This window comes from Protopterus annectens, chromosome 2.part0 (assembly GCF_019279795.1).
Source record: "Protopterus annectens isolate FY-2018-M chromosome 2.part0, PAN1.0, whole genome shotgun sequence".
NCBI classification, from domain to species: domain Eukaryota; kingdom Metazoa; phylum Chordata; order Ceratodontiformes; family Protopteridae; genus Protopterus; species Protopterus annectens.
Window position 1 is genome coordinate 1,706,700,860 of NC_056728.1, and position 25,255 is coordinate 1,706,726,114.

At 39.3% G+C, this 25,255-nt stretch overlaps 1 protein-coding gene across 1 annotated transcript in view; it reads left to right on the forward strand.

Moving 5' to 3' along the window:
* The window catches only part of CDK11A (cyclin dependent kinase 11A), a 2,038,318-nt gene that overhangs the window by 1,045,329 nt on the left and 967,734 nt on the right, over window positions 1–25,255 (forward strand). The window contains exon 11 of the mRNA XM_044061756.1: window positions 21,373–21,438. Within this exon, the coding sequence (XP_043917691.1) occupies window positions 21,373–21,438 (66 nt within the window). The remainder of the gene's footprint in view (window positions 1–21,372; window positions 21,439–25,255) is intronic.

Here is a 25,255-nt window from a genome sequence, read left to right on the forward strand (position 1 = left end):
TGTATTGTGGTTACTATAAACTGATGATTTATATTTCCAATTAAACTAGAGGCTGGAAATCATGGGACTGACCCTGTAGTGGTGGAACCATTGCTTGTGTTCTATCACTGTTTAAGAACTGGTTTAATCAAAACAAACAAGTCAGTAATTACTGACCGTTTGTTTTGACTAAACTAGTTCTTAAACAGCGTGATAGAAGGCATACAATGGTTCCAATTACTATTACAGGGTCAGTCCTATGATTTTCCAGCTTCTAGTTTAATTCGGGAAATATAACTATCAGTTAAAAGTAAACACAATAAACATCGTGAAAAAAACAGTGGTATTAAGTATTTGTTCAACTCCGCTCTTAGACCAAAAAGTTGTTATAACACACACATCACAATGACTCCTTTATTGTAAGAATTCCTGAAAAACATTTTCATTAGCCCTGTATTAACATGAGGACATAATCATTGGTTAGAATTCTTCTTTTGTATTGTGAAAAGAAATCTTTGGCCATTGGGCCACTTCAAACACATCATATGCAAATTAGGTATTCCTGTATATACAGTATATATATATATAGAGCATGGCTATGTACTTTTACAGTTCTGATGAAGTTCCACCAGTGCAACAATAAAGGAATGAAAGCAGCTAGACAACAGTTCGGGCCTCAGCTGTGTTTTTTCTCCATTAAATAATTTTATTATTTACAAAGTTTTAATTGTTTATTGGCATTATTCTACTTTGCTTTTACAGTTTTAGAACGGTTTTTCGTTTATATATATATATATATATATATAGATATACATATAGATATATATATATAGATATATTTATATGCACACACATGTATATATATATATATATATATATATATATATATATATATATATATATATATATATATACACACACATACATATATATATATATATATATATATATATATATATATATATATATACACATATATACATATATATATATGTACACACATATATACATATATATATATATAAATATATACATACATATATATATCGCTGTGCACATATATATATCTATATATACATATATATACACATATATATATATATATATATATATATATATATATATATATATATATATAGATATATATATACATATATACACACATATATATATATACATATATAGATATATAGATATATATATATATATATATATACATATATACACACACACACACACCACACACACACACACACACACACATATATATATATATATATATATATATATATATATATATACACGCACACTGCAGCATATATATATATATACATATATATATATATATATATATGTATGTGTGTATATATTTATATATATATATATATATATATATACATACATGTAGAGAGGGGGGGGGATTTGTATTTGTGTCTTTTGTGAACATGCAGGGATAACTCATAAAAAAGTATTCTATGCTGTTATTGTACTTGGTATGCTGAGCAGATATTCAGCACACCACCCAGAAAGGAAAAGGATTATAATGCAAAACATGAGTGTCATAGTCATTACCTCTGATTCAGTTGATCTGACTATATAGAAAGGTTACATCACAGTTTGATGTTTCATTATAAATGTTTAAGGCAGTAGTAGTGGGGTGGTCAGATACAGGATAGACATAACACTACTGTTCCACCCTCTTGAAATGTAGTACACATGAACGCTAAATTTGAACTTTCACTTTCATTGCATGAAAAGGTGGCACTGAAGCCATGCCTTACAACTGAAAAAGTTTTTATTTTCTGACGACATAAAAGATTTTATTAATGTAATTTTAACTTCATGCACATATGGGCTAAACATAGTCGCACCTAGTCTTGTGAGTAGGGACTAGAGTCTCAAGGAGGAAGGTGGGTAATAATGCAAGACTGACAACAAAAGTCTTTTAAAATGCTTGATTTACTAGCTGTGTTTGAGAGGAAGTATATCATTTCACCTATGGCAATTCTCAGTAAGCACATTTGGGGAGTTCTAATAAAATACTTTGGTACAAAACACAGCTAAGAATGTCATTCTTTCTGTAAGGATTTTAGTTCATCTACATGCTGCTTTACATGGGGTTAGACTGCCTTTGTCTCAGTACACAGCGAATAGACCTCACTGTTTGTGCAGTGACATATAAATGATGCTTCAGAAGGTTAAATAAGTGATTTTTAGTTTGAGTGTAATGATGATGCCGTAAAGGCAAATTCTGAATAGGGGTTGTATCTTGACACTTTGAGTAGACGTATACGTACACGTAATGAAAACTAAGTATAATGTAGGTTGGCAGTCTGACGTACTAATGAGCATGTAGCCCTATTAATGGAGATTTTGTCCACAGGGTGATACAACTCTGGAGCAGTTTGATATTTTCCAGTACACTGGGCAACAGATATGAATATTTAGTTATAAACTGTAGTTAGGTTGTGTTTTAGGTGCAAAGGTAAACAGAACTGCACATTGAATTTCCGAGTGGCAAGTCATAATTCCAAATAGTTTTTGCTGTGAAATTATAATACTAAAGTAACAACATGAAAATCACAACATAGGTTGCATCTTCACTGTGGTTCAAAAAAATACAGTGACTAGCTACAGCTTTTTTCGCACATAGGATATCAGTGGAATACCCTAATTGTTGGAGTGCATACCATCTTTCACTGTGGAGAAGTCATATTACTGTAGTGACCACACTGTTTGAGACATAAGCAGCCCCCACTAAGCCGTATCAATAACCATTACCAGAGATCCTGGTCTTTGCTTTCATACAAAGTTTGCCCTCAGAAAATATACACATTCTATGAAGATCTGATCTGACATTGAAAGTAAAATAAAACGTATTATCCATTGATGCCCTTAGATGTATACACTATCCCCTGACAGATGTCATTCTTATTCAGCAGTGATCTTTTAAGTACCTTTTGCTTTCACATGCAGCATGCCACCTTCACCCCTACCATGAAAAGGTAGCCGCTACCTCTGTAAACCTCTGGTTTAATTACAAGGAACAATGGCTGTAGTAAGAAATTGCTGCTGTCAGACACACACACTCTGCCCTCCAAATAGCCATATTAATGATTATTTTGCTTGGATCATGTAATTGCCCTTTGCTTTTACAAGTAGTCTGCCACTCGCAAAGAACAATAACCACTTTCTGTGCACATTTATGATGTGAGAATTTAAAGAAAGGTAGTGGCATAGTACCCTTGGTAATTTAAGTTGTTTTCATGAACAAACTTACTGCAAGGTTCAATAAAACACAAATACTAGCAAGTTCTTTCTTACCCGATAAACAGAAACTAGCCTCCAGATACAAGAAAATTCCAACAACCATTGATGCACTTGGTAAAATCCAAAGTTTTATTTATCATAAAATTAAGCCTTTTTGTCTGCCTTTATCATAAAACTTAGTCCGAATACTGAACCTAATACGCTGTAAAGTTTATAAACTCTTTTAGCTGATCACATGCTCCCAAGACAACCAGTAAGAAAAACGTTTATGTTTTTAAAGTCACATGGTACATAAATGAACTATATAGAAAATTCATTACCATATAAAAACATAAGATTTTTTAACAAAAATCAGTAATAAAATTACACTATGTAGGATTTCAGTTTTAAAATACTACTTATCGATAACGTTTCATAAAGACTCCGTTAATTACAAGCGTTTAGCTTAATTTGCCAGACTAATTCTTTATATTCTGTGAGTTCACTCCACGGACCTCCCTGAGGGTTTTATGTATTTTTTACACCCCAAAAAATAAAAAACTGTGGATAGGGTGATTTTGTATGTTTATACAGAGGGTTGTTGACATTCATATGTTGAATTTTGTACTGATGTTCATAAAGGTGCATAAATCCGCTGCTTTAACTTCCTCTCTGTTTTACCTACAAAAACATTTCACTATATAAACTATGTCCATAGAACAACATGTGGATCTAAAAGAGGTTTTTATCCAGTGTTGGTTATTTTTAATCTCTGTACCTTACAAAATATATTTACATTTGGAACAAGTCCCGCATTTAAAGGAATTTTCTATGTAGTTCATTTGTGTGCAATGTGACTTCAAAAACAAAAAGGTTGTTTTTTATTGTTTGTCTTGGGAGCATGTGATCAACTAGCAGAGTTTAAAAAATTTACAAAATATCAGGTTCAGTATTCTGATGAAGTCTTGTGATATAGGCAGACTAAACCACATACATTTATGGTAAATATTACTTGGAATTCTGCCCAGTGCATCTGCATTGGCTGGATTTTTCTTTCATCTGGCAGCTGCTTTCTGTTTATCGGGAAAAGGAAGAACTTGCTAACATATGTACTGCTCCTACACAAGCTCAAACATATAATTCCCCTGTGCTTTCATACATAACTAGCCATTTTTTGTGTTCTCTTCTAATCTTAGATTGTGACTTGAAAGAAAGAAAAAAAGAACGCAGTAATGTATCGTCTTGCTGGACTGTATATGGTCTCCCTCCAAGTAAGCCATGGTAAAGGTTACTTCCTTCTGCATAGCTAATTGCCTTTTCCTTTCATCCACAAACTGTCTCCCATTCAGTCACTCCCATTGATTACCAAATGTGTAATAAATAATGGCTAGTGTTTATGTATTTTGACTTCCTGGTTCATCCAGCTCTACCCCACTCTGAGTGTTGTAAGCAAGTAAAAGAAATATGACTGCATTGTGCCACTGCTCACAGATATATCTGGCTTCCTTGTGCAGATAAAAGGAAAAAAAAACATACCTGCAAGACAAAGTCATCTGTGAAGAGTGGAATATCCGCTCTTCCTAGCAGCCTGTAGTCAAATGCCAGCAATTGCTTAAATGGCACTAAGGGATCTCAAGTGTTTAGAGTACTTACGTTAAGAAGACATGGGACTGGTTATCCATATCTTATTTAGTGCGTTAATATCCATACATAACCGCTTACTTGAACAATAGTATGAAAAAAGCCAGCACCTCAAGTGGTTCAAATATAATGATTTATTCTGCAAAAACTAGACCGGTTTCAGCTATTCCAGCTTTCATCAGTAGTTGAAAATCACATGAAAAAACTGCTCCTTATATAATAATGGAAAGTCATGACATCACTTCCTATTTAAAGAAAAAACACATTATTATCTAAACATTGAACAGAAAGAATGAAAATAAGAATTGTATATGAATGAAAAACAGTAACTATACATAAATTATTAGTTGTCCATCAGAAATTGTGCCATCTTAATAAAAATATAAAATTATAAAGAAATAAATAGAGACTTTACCTGACAGAATGAATAAGTATAATACGATGTTGAAGAGAAAAACAAATGTGATTAGTTCAAACAATTTCATTGGTTAGGGTTCGTGTACACAATAAGTCTTGTACCATTAGAGAAAACTTTGTTGAGATATATAATGAAGATGAAAATTTATAGCCAATTTGATAATCCATCTTTTCTCTTTGTTATTGATTTCATGCCATCCTGTTTTGAATGCCCTGTTTCCCATGATATGATCAATGATGCAAAGAAAATTTAGCCGTTGCTAGCTTGATGGTATGCCTATATAGAGCATTAGTGGATCTGCAATTCCTGATGTCCCCAAATGTTCTGCTATTCTAGTTCGAATTGTCTGGATGTTTGGCCTACATAAAAGCTTGGCATGTGCATGTAGCAAGGTAAATAATCCAGTCGGAACTGCAATTACCAAAAATTGTCATATCATGTATCTGTCCTGTGTTTTTGCTTGTAAAACTTTTGTTTTAAATATGTAATTGCAACTGCAATGGCCACAATGATATGTGCCCACTAATTTGTCTCCTGTAAGAGTTCTCTGTATGGCAGTGTTATCATGCATGATGTTTCTTTTGTAATAAGAAAAATGGGAACCTAATGTTTTGCCTTTTTTGTAAGAAAAATAACAGCGTTCTCCTAAATAACCCTCCAAAAGAGGGTGAGATGTGAGTATACTCCAGTGTGTATTGATAATGTTGATGAGATTATGACTGTTCCTACCATATGTGGTGATGAATCTGCATTTATCAGGGTAGTTTGATCTAACCTTGTCCTTGTAAGTTAATAATGACTCCCTGGGTAGTGTTGTGCTCCATTGTGCTGCAGAACAAAGGACATTCCATTTGTATTTCGACTAACAACAGGGTTGAGAATCCAGCCAGGTATTCTTTTTGAATTATGTTGGTGTTGTTATATGGATTATATTCCACAAGTGAGTGCCGAGCTGTACGCATCGTTTGAAAATTCATTTTCAGGATATTTGGTGAGATTTACAACATATTTTAGACTTTACCTTATTTTGGAAACTGTATTGGTATATTGGGGCCACGGTTCGCAATTGGATTACAGTATAGGAGTGTGTGACAACGATACTTTTCTGGGGCTATTAAACTATCGTTTTTGACCTTTTATTTCTACTTTTGCTGGGAGATACTCCATTAAGAGTTTGTTACTGTCCGTATTTGGATTACAGTACATGCGTGACATTGCAACTTTCTTTGGGGTTATCCGAACACGCTCTTTTTGGATTTCATTGTATCTGCCGCTGCTGGAAAATCGTTTTTTGAGGGATTGTTAGTCTATCAATATTTCCCTACTTCAATCTGATTATAATTGAAGTAAGTCTCAGCGCATCAACGAACTTTCATGCTCCTATATTTTTGGACATACTATGATGGCTTTTTAAGCATGGTTGGACTGGAATAACTCATACTTTTACTGTTTGTTGAAATATTTTGTGCTTATCAAACCTGTTTTTTGACTTTGAGCAAACAGACACATGTCATTTTTGATATTTTTCTTTTGAATTGTTTCTGTGCATCTGTGTTTTTGCAAGGACATATTTTTTACATGGTATAACAAAGCTTGACATTAGGCAAGAACTTTAAGCAATTGTTTATGTTAGAACCATTAGTAATATTTGCATCTATGGCTTATAACCATATTGGAACAGTTTGTGCCGCTACTTATAATCTTATAGTGGCCTGCCTACTAGTGCATTGCTAGGCCTGCAATACCACTACATACACTGCTTTTATAACTGCATACATATTTCTATGACTTTGACAGGAATATTGGATATATAGGAATAATTCCAGTTTGGCATTTGTATTAGGCTAAAGGATTCTTTATGGAATTTGTGCTCATAGACTGCGTTGTTATTCAAACATTTGAGTCTATGTAGCTGGATATAGATACTAGAAAGGTGGCTTTCCAATATTGTATTTGGGCTATATTGCATGGTTGGGGTTGACCTTGTTTCTATTCATATTGTGACATGATATTATGTCATGGTTCTATACATTATTATATGGAACCTTAATTAGAAATTTGGCGCTAACATTTTATGATGAGTCTTTTTGCTTCTATATACCAATTATTCTCATGATTGTTTTTTTTACTCTGATGTTGCTCAATGTCTTATGCTCATTTTTACAATTGAGTTCATTGACACTTTTACCACTAATTTTGCATGTGTATTTTTGATGCTGTTTTGATTGAACATCCTGCTTTTTGTCGTGTCCCATTATAATCTATTCAGATATAATTCTTCCAAGGAAGCACAACTTTTTTTCATATTTGAATAACTTATAGATGCTCACTTCTTCAATAACACCATGATGCAGACTAAGGTGATATTCATATCATAGTTTGCCTTATACAATATCAAAACATTTAGTCCTGATTTTTTGAGCATTCATTTCATTTGTAACTCATTGGTACCCTTGGGCAAATTTAACACATAGTTTATTTTTTCTAAAGGGTTCGAAACAGTGTATTGGTGCATTGTTCAGACTACTATCCTTTCTTCTAACACTCTTATCGTTCCATATAAATAGCCTTACATTTTTCAACACTACAACTTATTGTCATGGACCTTGGGAAATTACTATCTAGCCTATGTGCTGATAAGGATGACCTTAAAGTATTCGGTATTGGTATCAGTTCCTCGAATACTACTGATTTGCCCATATTGGATCCAGTTGACGGTTGTGTGTCAGAATTCAATCAGTTAGGTAAACAAATCAGAATATTAAGAACTAACATTTGGCATCACAAGCTATTTAAGGCTTATCAGACCCAGAAGATTTCACCTAGAGGATTGAGATCAAAAATTCAACCACTTGTTGGTGCACCGGACGATATACTAATCAGGGATTGGCAAATAGCACAGCAAGAAGCAGCTATGGCATTAGTTAATATATTACGCCCTTATGAAAGGACAGTTCATGCCAATATTCTGGATGTTGAAAAAACATGTAACAACTTAAAACAATTTGAAAATCAACCACAATTTCATAGTAGTCTGAACAAACTATCCAAAGAACTGACCACATTGGAGAGTAATCTTAAATCCAAAAAATTACATAAGTTTGCTAGGATAAAGAGGACTATAGTAAGGGAAGACAATTTGAATCCCATAAAGGTGTGAGATTTGCCCAAGGGACCAAAAGCTTTGCATTTGTGCGTAAGAAAAGACCGAGATCAATTCTCAAAAAATCAGGTTCTTCCAGCAACACCTTCGGTGAGGAGTCCTCCACTACAGATAATGAATCAACCAGTTTGGGTGATTCACCACATAACAAAAGAGGCAGAAGTATGATTAACCCTTTAGGGGCAGGACACACAGGGGAGGGAGAAAGCATTGGGGCCAAAAGTCTAGAGGAACTTTTCCAATCAGTAGTGAAATAATGGAATCTCATCAAAATGTGTTAAATATCTCAAAATACACTTTGTCTTCAGATGAATATTCTATTTTGAATAAAGGCTTGGGTTTTATACCTGTTTTTTTTATTGACGAGAGTTCACATGTTGCTGATACAATAGAGTTTTGTAGGAAAATTAATTTACATTTATTTTTCAAACAACAGGATAACCCTAATATTTCTCAAAGATCTTCTGAATTTAGATTCCATAAATCTACTTTCAACCCCCCCATGGATAAACATGTCGCAGTATTCCAACAGGCGGTCATGAAGGATCTACATTTTCATTCCAATAAATCTGACAACACTAAAAATAACATATCTTACAGTGAACAACTAGCTTTAACTAGACTCAAAAACAACAAGGATATAGTTATACTCTCTGCTGATAAAGGGGGTGCAGTTGTTGTCATGGACGCCGATTATTATCGGGATGAGGCAAATGAACAACTGTCCAACCATCATCACTACATGAAAATGAGCACTGATCCCACACCCGCATTTAAACAAGAAATTGACCAATTCTTACAAGAAGCTGTTGACACTGGCATTATTTCAACTAACACAAAAAAACATCTTATGGTTAAGGATCCTGCTAAACAATATCTATACTTATTGCCAAAAATCCATAAATCCATTGACAAACCACCAGGAAGACCGATCGTATCGGGGATTGGATCATTGACGGAACCCCTCTCCATGTTCTTGACTGAAAAATTGAAACCATTATTATCAAGTATCAGAGCCAGGATTCAGGACACAACTGAATTCCTACAAATTGTTTCTAATTCACAACTTGAACCTGCATGGCTTTTGTGCACTTTGGATGTGAAATCCTTGTATACCAGCATTCCGCATTGGGCAGGACTGATGGCCTTGGAATTCTGGTTAAACAAAGCGAATATTTATCCTCCCGGAATGAACACATTACTTGTGTGTATGGCCGAACATGTCTTAACTAAAAATGTATTCTATTTTCAACAGGACTGCTATTGGCAGATACAAGGCACGGCCATGGGGGCCTCTTTTGCGCCAATTTATGCAGATTTATACATGGGATACATTGAAGAACATATAATTTATGATGAATTACACAATGTCTATTTACCTGAAATTGACATCTGGAGGAGATATTTGGATGACTGTTGGCTTGTGTGGAAAGGAGGTCCGGAATATCTTGAAGAATTCATGGAACATCTCAATGGTAATATGTGGGGGACTGAATTCACTGTGGAATACAATCTAAATGACATTCATTTTTTGGATGTCCACTTAGAAAGACAACCGGATGATACATTAAAAACATCTGTTCATCGCAAATTTCCACAATACAACACTTTATTACATGCCAACAGTCTCCATCCTAAGCATATCATCAAGAACATTCCAAAATCTCAATTCTTGAGAATTAAAAGAATATGTTCTTCAGAACAAGATCTAAATATACATCATGAGGACTTGACTAATAGATTTTTGGCCAGAGGATATCATCGGGAGGCCATCAGTTCTGCAGCACAATGGAGCACAACACTACCCAGGGAGTCATTATTAACTTACAAGGACAAGGTTAGATCAAACTACCCTGATAAATGCAGATTCATCACCACATATGGTAGGAACATTCATAATCTCATCAACATTATCAATACACACTGGAGTATACTCACATCTCACCCTCTTTTGGAGGGTTATTTAGGAGAACGCTGTTATTTTTCTTACAAAAAAGGCAAAACATTAGGTTCCCATTTTTCTTATTACAAAAGAAACATCATGCATGATAACACTGCCATACAGAGAACTCTTACAGGAGACAAATTAGTGGGCACATATCCTTGTGGCCATTGCAGTTTTTGCAATTACATATTTAAAACAAAAAGTTTTACAAGCAAAAACACAGGACAGATACATGATATGACAATTTTTGGTAATTGCAGTTCCGACTGGATTATTTACCTTGCTACATGCACATGCCAAGCTTTTTATGTAGGCCAAACATCCAGACAATTCCGAACTAGAATAGCAGAACATTTGGGGGACATCAGGAATTGCAGATCCACTAATGCTCTATATAGGCATACCATCAAGCACGCCACGGCTAAATTTTCCTTTTGCATCATTGATCATATCATGGGAAACAGGGCATTCAAAACAGGATGGCATGAAATCCTTAATAACAAAGAGAAAAGATGGATTATCAAATTGGGTGGGCTTTTCCCACCAGTGCTCAATGACAAACTATAAATTTTCATCTTCATTATATATCTCAACAAAGTTTTCTCTAATGGTACAAGACTATTGTGTACACCGGAACCCTAACCAATGAAATTGTTTGAACTAATCACATTTGTTTTTTCTCTTCAACATCGTATTATACTTATTCATTCTGTCAGGTAAAGTCTCTATTTATTTCTTTATAATTTTATATTTTTATTAAGATGGCACAATTTCTGATGGACAACTAATAATTTATGTATAGTTACTGTTTTTCATTCATATACAATTCTTATTTTCATTCTTTCTGTTCAATGTTTAGATAATAATGTGTTTTTTCTTTAAATAGGAAGTGATGTCATGACTTTCCATTATTATATAAGGAGCAGTTTTTTCATGTGATTTTCAACTACTGATGAAAGCTGGAATAGCTGAAACCGGTCTAGTTTTTGCAGAATAAATCATTATATTTGAACCACTTGAGGTGCTGGCTTTTTTCATACTATTGTTCACAGCAGCTTGGTTGCCGTGCATCAGCCGTACTTGCTAGCTGATCTCTACACTATAACCGCTTACTTCCAGGGTACATTTCAATTCTATTTTGAAGGGAATGTATAGGGTAGATATTTGGGTAGTGTAGGTACTGTAACAGCCAGGTAGTTAACTGTCCTGATGTTCTTCACAAGGTGGTATCTTTCATGATCCAGTCTGTCAGAACTGGTTGCCAAAAGCAGCAGTTATGTCTACAGCTGTGGAATTCTCCCAAGCTCAGACTCCTCCCCTCACCTTCAGTAATGAACTATGCTTCCCCATTTCTCTAGGTGTTGTTTTCTGCTGACTGAACAGCGTCATCATAATGCTGCCACGCTACACAGTCTAGTATTTCATAGCTTTTATGCAGTTAGCATTGCCGCCTCACAGCAAGAGGTTCTCCGGTTCGATCTTTGGCAGGTGTGCCTTCTGTGTGGAGTCTGCATGTCCTCCTTGTGGTCATGTGGGTTTCCTCTGGGTGCTCCGGTTTCCTCCCACATCCCAAAGACATGCTGTGTAGGTGGATTGGTTACTCTAAAATTGGCCCTAGGAGAGAGTGCGTACGTATGTGTGCCTTCCGTGGATGGTTGGGTGCCGGGCTGGCAACTCGATACTGTAAATCTCCACTGCCAATCATGAGTGGACAGGTGATCCACTGTGACGACCCCTAACTGAGTAAAAGCTGAAAGAGGAAGGAGATGTAGATAAGCAATGCACTTTCATTTTGTACTTGGAGAAGGTAGTGTAGTGCAATTTTTAGCATGTTTTAAGTTTTCTTTCATTGTGGTTTTGTTAGTTGCTGTCCTGCTTTATCCCACCTAAGCGAGCTGTGAAGCTTAGACCGGTTTGCTTTGGCTGTCATGTTAATTGACTTTGTTACTTTTTCATTATCCCATTTTAACAAAGGTAGCTCTTAAATTGAAAAAGGATAATGTAGGGAAGGCCTCAGGGTTTAGGAAATGTGACAAGTGTGGCTGCAAGCTTCCTCCAAGGATACCCACAAATTTTGTATTATGTACCACGGTTGGAGCACAGGGGTGTAAAGTATTATATCATTGACATTTTCATCTCTGGATTGCCTCACAGTGTTGCAGGACGTAAATTTTAAAACAACTTTTTCTCATTGAATCCTGACCAAGGAAGGAGAAATGAAGGAGTAAAGAAAACAGAGGGGCAGAGGTTCTGACATACAGTTTTCCAAGTATGTTAAAAAAGACATGTCCCTTGCCAATAAAGATGAGGGTCTAAGCCCCTGAATCAGAGCATGCTTCAGCCTCAGGAATTTCACATTTGGTGGTCATCGCCCTGTCAAGTCCCACTCCGAGGAGAAGGATGAATAGCTTCTGAAAGGAATCTAAGTATCTGGAGTAGCATTCTTCTCTCTTTTTGCCTAGACTAGAACAGAATGATAAAGGCGTTAATTGAGATTAACATCCAGTTACCACCCCTTTGTCTACTCTGTCTTCCCTGTGCCTTTTATAGTGCATGTTGTGTTGGTGTGCACCCCTAACCATTGGTATCAACATAGATGTGGCTCTTCTATTCAGTGCCTGTGTCTCCATCTGTACCGATGACATTGGTGCAAAGAAATTCACAGTGTTCCATGTCCTTGTTGTCACTGGCTGTGCACCAGTCTTTGGCACCAACACCCTTAGCACTATCCACAAGTGTCTTACACACTGACATTGTTTTCTTGATACTAAAGACCCACTCAGCACTGAGTACAGCACTGAGATTGTGCATGGATCCTCTGGGAATTCTTACACATCCTGGGTCACACCACTGACTCTGAGATAGTCGTGGGTGCTTAATGTCTCAGTGTCAACAGCTAAGGGTGAAGACATGGTGCAGGTGCAACCCATTATGTTGATTGGCCCTCAGGAATCTTCATCCATTGTGGCGGTACCACAGAGCATCCCTCATTCAGATGTCTTGGTCCATTCATCCTCATCCTAAAGGGGCATAGGGATGGAAAGACACCATTAGCCTAGAGTGTCATAACAGAGTCCTCGCCCACATGTGAACATGTCCCCTCTGGGTTTACCAATGAATAGGAAAAGTAAAAGGAGGCACCAGGACTTTGAGTCCTGGGACAGTAGTCTGGACAAATGGGAGGCTTCCCCCATTCATCTATGATGACCCAGGTTCAAGGAGGTCCTAGTGCTCGTGGGGCAAAGGAGGTCATAGTCAACTGACCCAGCCTGTCCTGAAGAAGGGATTTTGCAGTAAGCTTTTCCTAACGCCCACCTACTTTTTGCATGATCCACTCTGTTCGTGGGTGTCAGAAATTTTTATCTTTCATGACACTAAATACAAAAAAACTTTGCCAAGTAAACCAAAGGCCCATTCATAAGGAATATTTTTACTTTTTTAGCCTTTTTTTTTTTTTTTTTTTTTTTTAAGAATGATTCTGTTGTCAGTATTTATGCTGTTGTGATATGAGCTTCATTGCACACTTTTTGAAGACACAATGTGGATGTGATCTCCAGATACATCTTGGCCACCATTCTTTGTGGAATTCTGTAATGACAGGCTAGACTGACATTGAAGTGAATGGACTTAAGTCATGACAGATATAATAGTTACATACTTACCACAATACTAGATTTTCATGGTCCATGTTTGTCCACTTCAAAAGACCTTCCCCCTTCCATCTGGTTATACCTCTGCAGGGATACCTTACTGATTTTGCCGGATGCCTTATCATTGGTATATAAAGATAAATTGTAGTACAAATGCATTGTTGACAGACTCAGTCTGAAGATATGAGGAAAAGTGGTGTATTGTGGTAGTGTGGGAAGGACTTTGAGTTCAGATGACTGCAGTGATCAGTTCTACATTAAAGCAGATAGATGTGGATCCCGAAGATCAAACATGGTGAGTGGATAACTTTTGTTTCATTTTTTTTCTTTAAATTCTGTTTCATGCGGGTAAAAAAGATGAGCAAAAAATATTGTCTTGGCACCTGTGATTAAGTCCTTGTATTGTGCTGCTGAGACAACTAAGAGCCCAGTATTAAAGGGTTAAATGCCTCCACCTACTTCAGTCCCTACATTTAACTTTAATCTCCTTGCATCTTTAGTATTGCTCCCTTCTGCAGTCTGTTCTTTTACTCACTTTCTCTGCCCAGATCCACATAACTGCCTTCTGCACCTCCCTGCACTTACACTTCACACCTTGCTGCTAATTTCCTCCATCTCTACTATTATCTCCTTTGCCTTTGCTTCTCTCAATCCTTAGCATACGGTATATTTTTCAAGGCATGATGTACAAGTAATGTTGTACTTAGTACATTATTTTTTTCGGGGGACGACACTTTAGAGAAGACCTCCATAAAAATGTCACAGACATCTAATTTCAGAATTTTTGGTGGCAGGAGGAACCACCGTTCTAGGTCCCCAGGAGCTTATAGACTACAGACATGGGTATTTCCCATGTAAGACGGGAGATTTGTTAGCGAACATCCTGCCAGCAGAGAACTAAAAGTGGTGTGGGCTAATCTTCCCCTTTAGTCATTTGTCATTTAACATCCTGGGCTGGGGAGGAGCCCAGACCCTCTCTGAGGTCTGTTCTGAAAGTCATACAGAGTATGAGGATTCATAATGTAACAGGTACCTGCACCTGTAATATTTGTGGTTCTTGTTGAGTGTACCCTATAGGTATACTTTTGCACTTTCTGCAACTGAGATGAAATAAAATGACATTTGTTTTTAATTTTTTTACTGGCATTTATGGACCTTGTTCCAAGTGGCACTGGTTTTCAGAACTTTGGCTTCATATTCTGGTTTTGGTTGTTCCATTTGTTTATTGCTGATATTGTTGCAGTTGACATGGATGATACACATTAAAGAACAGCATCAAGAGATTACATGTGTGCTTAGATGTTCACCTCCCCAAAGAAACTGAATAATTAAACACATTAGCTGCTAAGAGGCAGAAGACTAGCAGGTGCTGTACTGTGCACACTGTGCACATTAGGATGCTGATATTGTAAAGATGAATTAAAATGAATGAGAAAACTAAAAATATAGACAGAATGAGGTGAGGTCTTGTAACGTCTATTATCAGTTCATTTCTGTCATCTTGCATAAATGTTATGAATCCATCCGTATCTTTGCAATGGTGGGGAGACCATGGTGGCCCCACAGCAGTTAGGGAATCTTAGCTGATGTTAAGTTGTCAATCTCGCCTTCATTCTCGAGAACTCCTTTTACCAGCTCGAGGCAGCCCCATATCCCATGATGCAAGGCAGGAAGTACCCAGATCTCGCAGCTCCTGGTAAGTAATTCACATTTGTGACATTTAAGCCCCTTTTAGTTAAAAACTATTTGTTTTGATAGTTTAACTTTAAATTTAACGTCTCTTTTAATTTTTAGTCAGTTAATTTCCCTATCCCATCCCCTGTTAGGGTGTGTGTGTTGGTATTTTTACTAAATACCTTTTGGTTCAGGTTTTAGCTGTCAGAAGATGTCTCTGACAGACGGTCTCTTCACCTGCAGGACTCCTGTGCTATTTGTCACCCTTCAGCCAGAGAGTCCTGCAGGAGACGGAATAAGTTGATTCTCAGGGTCTTCTTAAAATCAACTAAATCTGCCAAGACCCAGGCTTCTGTTTCTAAGCACACCCATGCGGCACGGCATCGGTGTCGGCTCCCGATCGCTCCTCACCCACACCCATGCGCGCATCGTGTCGCACGTGCCCGCATTCACCGGCCTCCGCTGCCGCTGTGATCGGTGCCGACAGGATCGTCATCCAGGTTGTCAGATCATGACCCCTAGAGAGTGTGGTCAGTAGATTGCTCAAGTCACAGGTACTGGCCCAAATGCTACACAGTCCGTCTCAGACGACTGTTGGTCCACTCCTTCAACTCTACCCCAGAGCTTCCTTCTGTTCCTTCAGCCCCTATTCTTATCTCCTCTTCCTTAGAGGGATTCGTGGTCGGCCTATGGTCTCCTCCTCTCGGACCTGCCTGGGAGGGGAGATTCGAGGTGATGAAGAGTGTACTGGCCACTGGTATCAGTCAGCAGTCTCTTCTATTGTACCTGTTGACATCTCTGCCACTTCTCTTGCTACAGGACCCAGAGATCCTCCGCCTCAGGTTTCCCCATTGCGGATTCTCCTGATGTTTGGGAGATCCTCCTAGGAAGAGGACTTGTAAGAGGAAGCATGTAGACTCCCTGAGTCTGTCACGATACTGACTTTGATGAGTCAGACCCTCTGAGGATGTCTCCTTCTCAGACATCCTAGAACTTCTGAAACAGAGGGAAACTGGCCCACCAACAATCCCTCTGAGGATGAGTCAGTATACCTAGAGGCGTTTGGATCTCGGCCCTCCACCTCCTGGGTGTCTCCCTTATGCAGGTTATTGGACAGCTCCTGACTCTGTAGAGCCAGTCCCTAGGAGGCCTTCTAAATTTATAACTGCCCCTAGTGACAAACAATTCCTTACCAAGGGTGTCTGATGCCATGGTGGCTGCGGCCACCAAAAGGAACTTGCAGATCCTTCCGCGGCCCATCCTCCTAATAAGGACTCTAGGACCATGGATACCTCAGCGACCTTTGCTATGCGTGCGCTGAATTATCTTTGTCACTTCACCAGACTCCAGAGATATCCTGAAGGAGCTGGGAGAAGTAGTTCAGGATCCTACAGCTGCAGGGGCCCAAAAGATTGCAGCTAGGAACCCTCAATTCCATTGCTAACTCCTCCATGCTAATATCTTATGCTGCTGATGGCACAGGTGTGGCTCTTAGGCGCCAAGCCTGGATGCGGCTATGTGATTTTCGGATCCCTTTAAGACGCCCTTCTTCAAATTCTCCCTTTGATGGGTCAGATTTGTTTGGCCCTCAGGTGAAGGAAACCTTGACCAGGTGTGAGCAGGACGGCAAGACTCTTTCTGCTGTTGGAGTCCGTTTTCCCCTTCTAGGCCTTATCCCAAAGGACAGAAGGGTGGGAAGATGTGGTTCCCCTAGAGGCAGAGGGGTAACAACAACAGACGCTCTAGAGGCAGAGGGGTCCAAGAATCAGGGCAACAGGAGTCTCTTCCTGAGAAGCCCTTTCAGCATCCCTGAGGTGTTGCCCGGCTGTCCCTCCTTGGAGGCAGTCGGGAAGATTATCACTGTACCCAGAAGCCTGGCATTCCCTCACTCAAGACAGATTGGTACAGTCGATCATATCCAAGGGTTACATAATTCCTTTCGAGGAAAGTCCCTTCCCCTCAAGTTCCCTTCCAGATGTACCACCCGGTCTAAGGGACATTGCAGAGTTAGAGATCAAAACTACTGCAAAAGAGCCATTCAGCCAGTTACAATAGACCATTCAGAGCCCGGAATCTACTCAAGGTTCTTTTGGTCCCCAAAAGACGGGAGACTGGAGACCAATATTGGATCTCAGCAGACTCAACAAGTCTGTCAGGAAGACAAGATTCGAATGGTCACTCTTCAGTCAATTCTGCCCTTCTTACAGAAGGACAACTGGATGTGCTCAATAGATCTTCAGGATACTATCACATCAAAATTGAGATTTCTCCGCGGTCCAGTCATTTCCAGTTCAGAGCCCTGCCCTTTGGTCTCACTACAGCCCCCAGAGTGTTCACCAAATGCATGGCAGTGGTGCTCACCTGAGACGCCAAGGATTCCAGGTGTTTCCGTATCTCGACGACTGGCTCCTGTCAGCCACCACCAGGCATCAGCTTATACAAGCCAGGGATTACACAATAGACCTTTGTTCTCATTTGGGCATCTCAGTCAACTACTTAAAAGTCATCCTTATCGCCTGCCAGTCTATTACCTTCATAGGCAAACTTAAACACTGTTCGATGTCAGCTACCCTTACAGAACAAAGAGTTTCAGACATTCAGACTCATGTCAGGATCATTCTGGCCAGCAAGAAGGTACAGGCCAGAATGGTTCTAAAGGTATTAGGTCTTATGGCTGCGGCCATCACTCTTCTTCCCCTGGCTCGATTCTACATGCGCCGCCTTCAGTGGATGCTGTTCACACAGTGGTCATACCAGCAACTCCCAATGCGTCACCAGATTCTGGTGACACAAACATGGAAAGAACATCTTGCTTGGTGGATCACATCGTCTCAGGTTCACCAAGGCAGGTGCGCCACTGTCACCATGGATGCCTCCTGATCGGGTGGGGGTCATTATCAGGGCAGGATGGTTCATGGGACGGTACCATCTGCACATAAATGTCCTGGAGATGAGAGCAGTGCTTTTAACGTTGCAAGCCCTCAACGACTTTCTTCCGTAGGGGACAATTGTCCACACAGACAACATGTCTGTAGTTTGGTATATCAACAAGCAGGGCGGAACCAAGTCCTACCCCTTGTGTCGAGAAGCCAGACTATGGCAATGGGCGATCTCCTCTCATCGGTTTCTGGTAGCAACGCATATCCCTGGGAAAACCAACATTATAGCGGACAGATTGAGCAGAGCTGTTCTCATGCCTCACGAGTGGTCTCTCAAGCAATCCATAGCGGAAGAGATTTTTCTGGAGTGGGGTCGTCCATGTGGCGAGCCTTTTGCTACTCCCCAAAACAGCAAATGTCCAGACTTCTTCAGCCTCTTCTCTATCAGGCCATCCCCAGAGACGCTCTGACCCAGGATTGGCCCCAGGGACTTCTTTATGCCTTCCCTCCATTTCCTCTGATCCCTCAGGTGATCCAGCTACCGCTTTGAGAGCCAAATTGATTCTCATTGCCCTTACTGGCCTCGACAAGTTTGGTTCCCGTTCCTCCATCATCACCTTTTGGTGCAGCCGTGGCATCTGGACCCAGTGCCAGATCTACTGATTCACCAATCCGGTCAGCTGCACCGTCAATCCCTCTCTCAACCTCACAGCATGGTTGCTCCACTTCCTTCCTTAGCCAGGCTTCCTTTGATCTCTAACCCAGTTAGAGATATCATAAAATCCTCTACCAGGAGGATTTACACAAGCAAATGGAACGTTTCTCTTATTGGGCTAAGGCCCAAAATATTGATCCTTTTACTGCCCCTGTTCAGGCAGTTCTGGACTTCTTAGCAGAGATTTTTCATGCAGGCTCCTCTTCTTCCACAGTCAGAGTTCAGTTGGCTGCTATTTCTAATTTTCATGTCGGGATAGCAGATCATAATATTATGTCCCATAGGCTCTGCAGGGCCTTCTTGAAAGGAATTTTCCTACTAAAGCCTCCAATCAGGAATCCTCCTCCTCAGTGGGATCTAAATTTAGTGCTGACATCCTTGATTCTTCCCCTTCGAGCCAGCTGTTTCTTGTTCCCTGAAATATCTTTCTTGGAAAACTTTATTCCTAGTGGCTATTACATCTGCCAGGAGGGTGTCTGAACTTCATGCTCTTCGGTTCGACCCCTATTTGATTTTTCACAAAGACAGAGTATCTTTGAGAACTAATCCATCCTTTTACCTAAGGTCGAAAAACAATCTGAATCAATCTATTGATCTCCTGTATTTTTCCTAACTATTCAGATAGAGCTGAACAAAAGCTACATTATCTTGACGCCCACCGTCAGCTTAGATATTATTTGGACAGAACAAAAAATTTAGAAAATCTGATCAACTTTTGTTTCCTATGCGGATAATAAAAAGGCCTTCCTGTTTCTAAAGTGAGTTTGTCCAGATGGCCTTCTTCGGTCATCACTGAAATTTATACGATCAGGGGAAAACAGCTGTGCTCAAAACCTAAAGCACATTCAACTAGGAGTTTAGCTACTTCTACAGCTTTTCAAGCTAGACTGCCTTTGGACACTATTTGTGCAGCCACTTGGGCCACTCCTCACACTTTTGTTTCCCATTACAAATTGGACTTGGCCTCCAGGGACAGAGCCAGTTTTGGCTCTACAGTCCTCAAGAGTTTGTTCCATTGAGCCACCCAGGATAGAGCTGCTAGGGACGGTCCCATCAAGCAAGAATGAAGGCGTAGATTGACAACTTAACATTAAGAAGTACCTACCATAACATTCCATGTTAGTTGTCTTCTCGCCTTCTTTCTTCCTCCTTCCCCTGGCCTGGACAGACCTTGTATAAGAAACTATAATGCTAAAGACCATTCAGACCTGGTCCTTTTTCCATTTGTAAGTTTCTTCTTCCTTTGGGAAGTATTGTTTATGCTTGGTGTTATTGCCCTTTTGTCAACAAACGAGATCTGGGTACTTCCTGCCTTGCATCATGGGATATGGGGCTGCCTCGAGCTGGTAAAAGGAGTTCTCGAGCTAAAGCACCCATCAAGCAAGAAAGAAGGCGAGAGAAGACAACTAACATGGAACGTTATGGTAGGTACATAACTTCTTATTCTGCTGCTGAAGATGGGAAAAGATGAGGGTTGTAAGTCAGATTGGGAACGACGATGAAAAACATTGCTGGCTGACCCAGCAGTGCTGCGGTAGCAGCTTTCACTTACATGTTCTAGCTCTTATGTTCACATGTAGTCTGATGATGGAGCTTGTTATACCAGCATACCCAGAATCAGGTTGTTGGTGGGGGATCAGCTGATGCCTCTAAATGTGTCCTGTTTTGTATAGAAGTGTAATGATGATGATGGTCTTGAAAGAACATTAATATACTGGCATCAATAAAAACACTGAATAAAAAAAGACATATAAAGGAGGCAACATTGATATGTAAAAATGATTAACATGGTTTGGATTTTAGCAAGACATAAAGTATATTTCCTTGAGTCCTAACCTTCTGGGTGGTCATACTTTTTACTGTAGAGGGAAAAACAAAGAGGATGCTAAAGTTGATTTTGTGGGATGTGGTGGGATGGTGGTGACTGAAAAGGTTTCTAAAATGGGTAACAGCTTTGTTGGATAAGGCTGGAACAAAGACAACTACCACTCATTAAGTAATGGGTGGACAAAGGTCATTCTATTATGGATAAGAGATGTCTGCCTATTGTGTTTTCTAGAAGAATTAACTGAAGAGGAACAAAGTGAGGAGGATGAACACGAAAATGAGCATCGCGGCCCTGAAGGTATGGAAAGCAGAGTTTTTTTTTCTTATAGTTCAGGAGACCCTTTTTGATAATATCTTTATAATTGAGTGAGTTGTAGTTTTTTTTTTTACTATCGTTTGAAATATGCCCTGACCAGTAGTCCAGAACTACACAGATCCACTCTCAAAAGAAATGATAGGCTAAGATGAAAGACTTGAAAGTAAGAAGAAAAGCATTTGCTGTATTATTTAATTTTTTTAGTGGGAAGTAGTTTGAGAAGTATATGTCAAAAAGATGGTATTAACAGATCAGAGTATAGCTTAAATGGTTTCTGAAAATGATACTCTGTGTCACTTTCAGGCGAAGAAGCTGTGCTGTTAGATAATATTATTTGTAAACTGCATGCACATTTGATGACAAATGTAGTCTGTGTACTGCTTTATAGAGCTGCTCATAGTTTTTGAAATGTCCTCTGATAAATTAGTGGTTTCCTGTGACACTGAGTGTACTCAGTGAGTGTTTCAAAACAGTAGCTTTTCATTAATTTGCCTGATTAATGAATGAATGTTTCTATGCTCTTCATTTTGCCTTAAAGAATATGGGAGAAAGACAATTTTATAAATGACGTAACCCTGATTGGAAAGACTCCCCTAAGTGACTGTTGCGTCTAGTAATTCTGGGAAGAGTAAGCTCCTTTCATCATTCATAACTGGGTATGCCAAGCCCTCCTTAACTTCCTCTGGGCTCAACCCAGCCTATTCCTGGAGCCTGTGGGGAGATGAAGGACACTGGTGCAGCCTCATACTTTTGCTGGGTTGTGTGTGTCCTACCCCCCACCATGTGCAAGCTCCACATTTGTTGACTTTGGGGGTGCATGTGCTGTCTGCTCGTGCATAATCTCCCTACCAAGGAGCGTAACACTTAAGGTAAGAAGCTTGTTAGGCTCTTAAGGCTAAGGTATTCCCCCGGGTGGGCAAGCTGATATCGGCTATTCACTCACATCCTTCCTTACACTGCCCCTACAACACCTGTGCTAGTTGTTGAATAGGAGTCATCACAGGTACAGTAAGAGCTTTGTCCGTGTTCACCATGTGGCAGCTGTACCACTTATTTCATCAAAATTACCACTTTGCAAAATGCCCCATGTTGAAATCATTTAGTCTAATAGGGTAGCAGTAACATATTTGTAAACCTCAGTGTCTCTCTTGAATGCTTCTTACACTGTACATCATAGCTCACTCATTCTAGCTAGTTAGATGCAAAGATTAGATTTGAAATGTTATGTCTTGTTAATAAAGTTGTTGCCTTTATTTCTTTCAAATGCTGTCTATGTTGAAAAACATATGTCGTTAAGTAATGTTTTTATTTTCAGCTCCTTTTAAATTTATGGATCCAGTGTGTAAGAAATACATAATGTTCTTCAAGTGGGTCATTGCTGCAGTATACATAGGAAATAACTGCTGGCAGATATCCATCCTGGTGAGACATCTACAGTTCTTCCAAGGCATTCCTATCCTATAGTGGAGGTCCTGTCCTCCCTGAATTGAGCATATCTTCATGATGGTTGACAGTGAGAGGAAAAAAACAACCCTCTGCCATCTTCAGTTCATTTTTGTTGCAGTATGCATATGGTTGAGAGACTGTCAGCTCTCATCTCTTCCTTGGTAACACTGAGTAGTAAAACCCACTTTTCCCCAAAAATATTTTAGTTATTGTATTGCTTTGTGTTGCTTTTTTTTTCTTTTTTGATTGAGATTTTTTCTTCTGTAGCTTATGGCATTCCTAGGAAAAGAAAATTCACAATAAGTATGCTTGTAGTATGAAAAATAAATTATCCTGAAAGTTTACCAATTTCAGTAACTTTTCTGCTAAGGCAAGGGTAGTAAGATTGCCTATTGTGAGCACCGGGAAATCTTTAACAAGAAAAATGTACTCCACTGTTCCACCATGTCTGCAATATTAGGGCTTTTCTAAAGCATACAGAAATTCTTCCACTGGATCACAGGGTATTTCTCCTTTCCCATTCAGAGAATATTGTGTGGCAGAGGGTAAAAAGATGGGGTAAGCAACAAATCGGGGGAAAAAAATAAAATAATACATTTAGTAGGGATTTTGCAGGCAGAGAGCACATTGCCTTCAAGGGTCTATATTAGGTGAATGACCGCTTAAAATGTCAAGTACGACATGCCCGAAAACTTTTAAACGAACATTCGTCTAAGCAAAACCCAAGAATGTCGAAACACGGAGTTTCGAAAAGTTATAGTTGGCCAGCCGTCAGAAAGCCAACGGCTGACGGCTACAATGTACTGTACACCATTAACAACCCCCCCCCCAAAGAAAAACAAAAAAAAATCGACAAACAAAATAAAGTGGGGGGCTTCACCCACCATACACCCTCCCCTACTTAAATATACTAATTCCGAGATCGCACCACAGTGGAGGACTGTCATAACTTTACACAGAGTGACCGTCAAGACCACACCACAGTGGAGGACTGTAACAACGTCGAGACAGGTTAAACGTTCTGACGTCCGCATTTGGCTTACTCATGGCTGGCCAACTGTAACTTTTCAAAACTCCCTGTTTTGACATTCTCGGGTTTCGCTTAGATGAACGCTCACTTAAAAGCTGTCGAGCATGTCGTACTCAACATTTTAAGCATTCGTTCATCTAATAGAGACCCGCCTTCAAGACTCTGTCAGTCCTGCACTGGAGATGTTTGCCCCGGTGAGAGACAGCTGATTGATCCTGACTCAGTGCTTAATATTTTGTAGATGTTTCTCATTAGATCATTGTTAGAGTAGGTATTACATATAGGGCATATCCTGCCAAAGGTACTATACATCCAGCCAGTCAGGAAAGTATCAGGATCCTTCCTCATGCACAGCATGTGTACTTTACACTAAAGATGTAGTAGTATAAGAGCTCTGTGGGCATTTCAGCGCTCATAACTTTCTTGCCACTGGTCTGCATTATCCAGATTTTCATAAGCTTTGTGTCTGGTGTAACCGTACATTTGGCTTCAGCACATAGTCTTCAGGCAGGTAAATACCCTGTTGGGACCTTTCTTTTTCTGAGATTTTCAGATATTTTTTTCTTATGTCTGTCAGAAAAGGAAAGTGAAGCTGTGAACAGTGTGTTTTATTCGGGGGCTGTACACATCATTATTCTGTGTTCAATTTACCAGTCTTTTTCTCCTGAGACCATTAGGAGTAAATTTAACTTTTTTTTTATATTTTCTTTGAGAATAAAGTTTTTCAGGACTTGGTGCAAGTGGCCATGTCTTCATCTTCCCTTGTGGCAGATCATCTTTCTCCGGTAAAGAAAAAGTAGATGAGAGAGGTCAATGGGGATAATCATATGTCCACTTGTGTCATATGGTTTGTGGATGTGGACTCTGCTGAGGTGCATTTGCAGTCCCCAGACCATCAGTCTGCTTCATCTGGGTTCCCTAGGGTGTCCCCATTAGAGGCCACTGTGGTCTATGGCCCTAGTAGGTCTGACCAGACTGTTCATTTGGCAGTGTCTACTGGAAGGAAGAACAGGATTATTTGTAGCTTAGGCCAATGGAGGTATTTACCAGGATCTTGAGGGAAGACATCACTCAGGGGTTAGACAGTTGTTGTCAATCTCTGGTTCCCAAATTCCAGAACAACAGTCCATGTAATCCACTCCTGTGTTTTCAGAAATCCTTCAGCTCGCGTATATTGGGAAAAAAAATCCTTCAGATCAGATCAGCAGAAGTCTGCAAAACACAAATAAATGGCAAAATGGTAGCAAAAAGAATTCTGATGGTTCTATGATCTTCCTCCTTGCCTCTCTTCCCCTCCATCCCCTCCCCCTTCTTGGCTTTCTT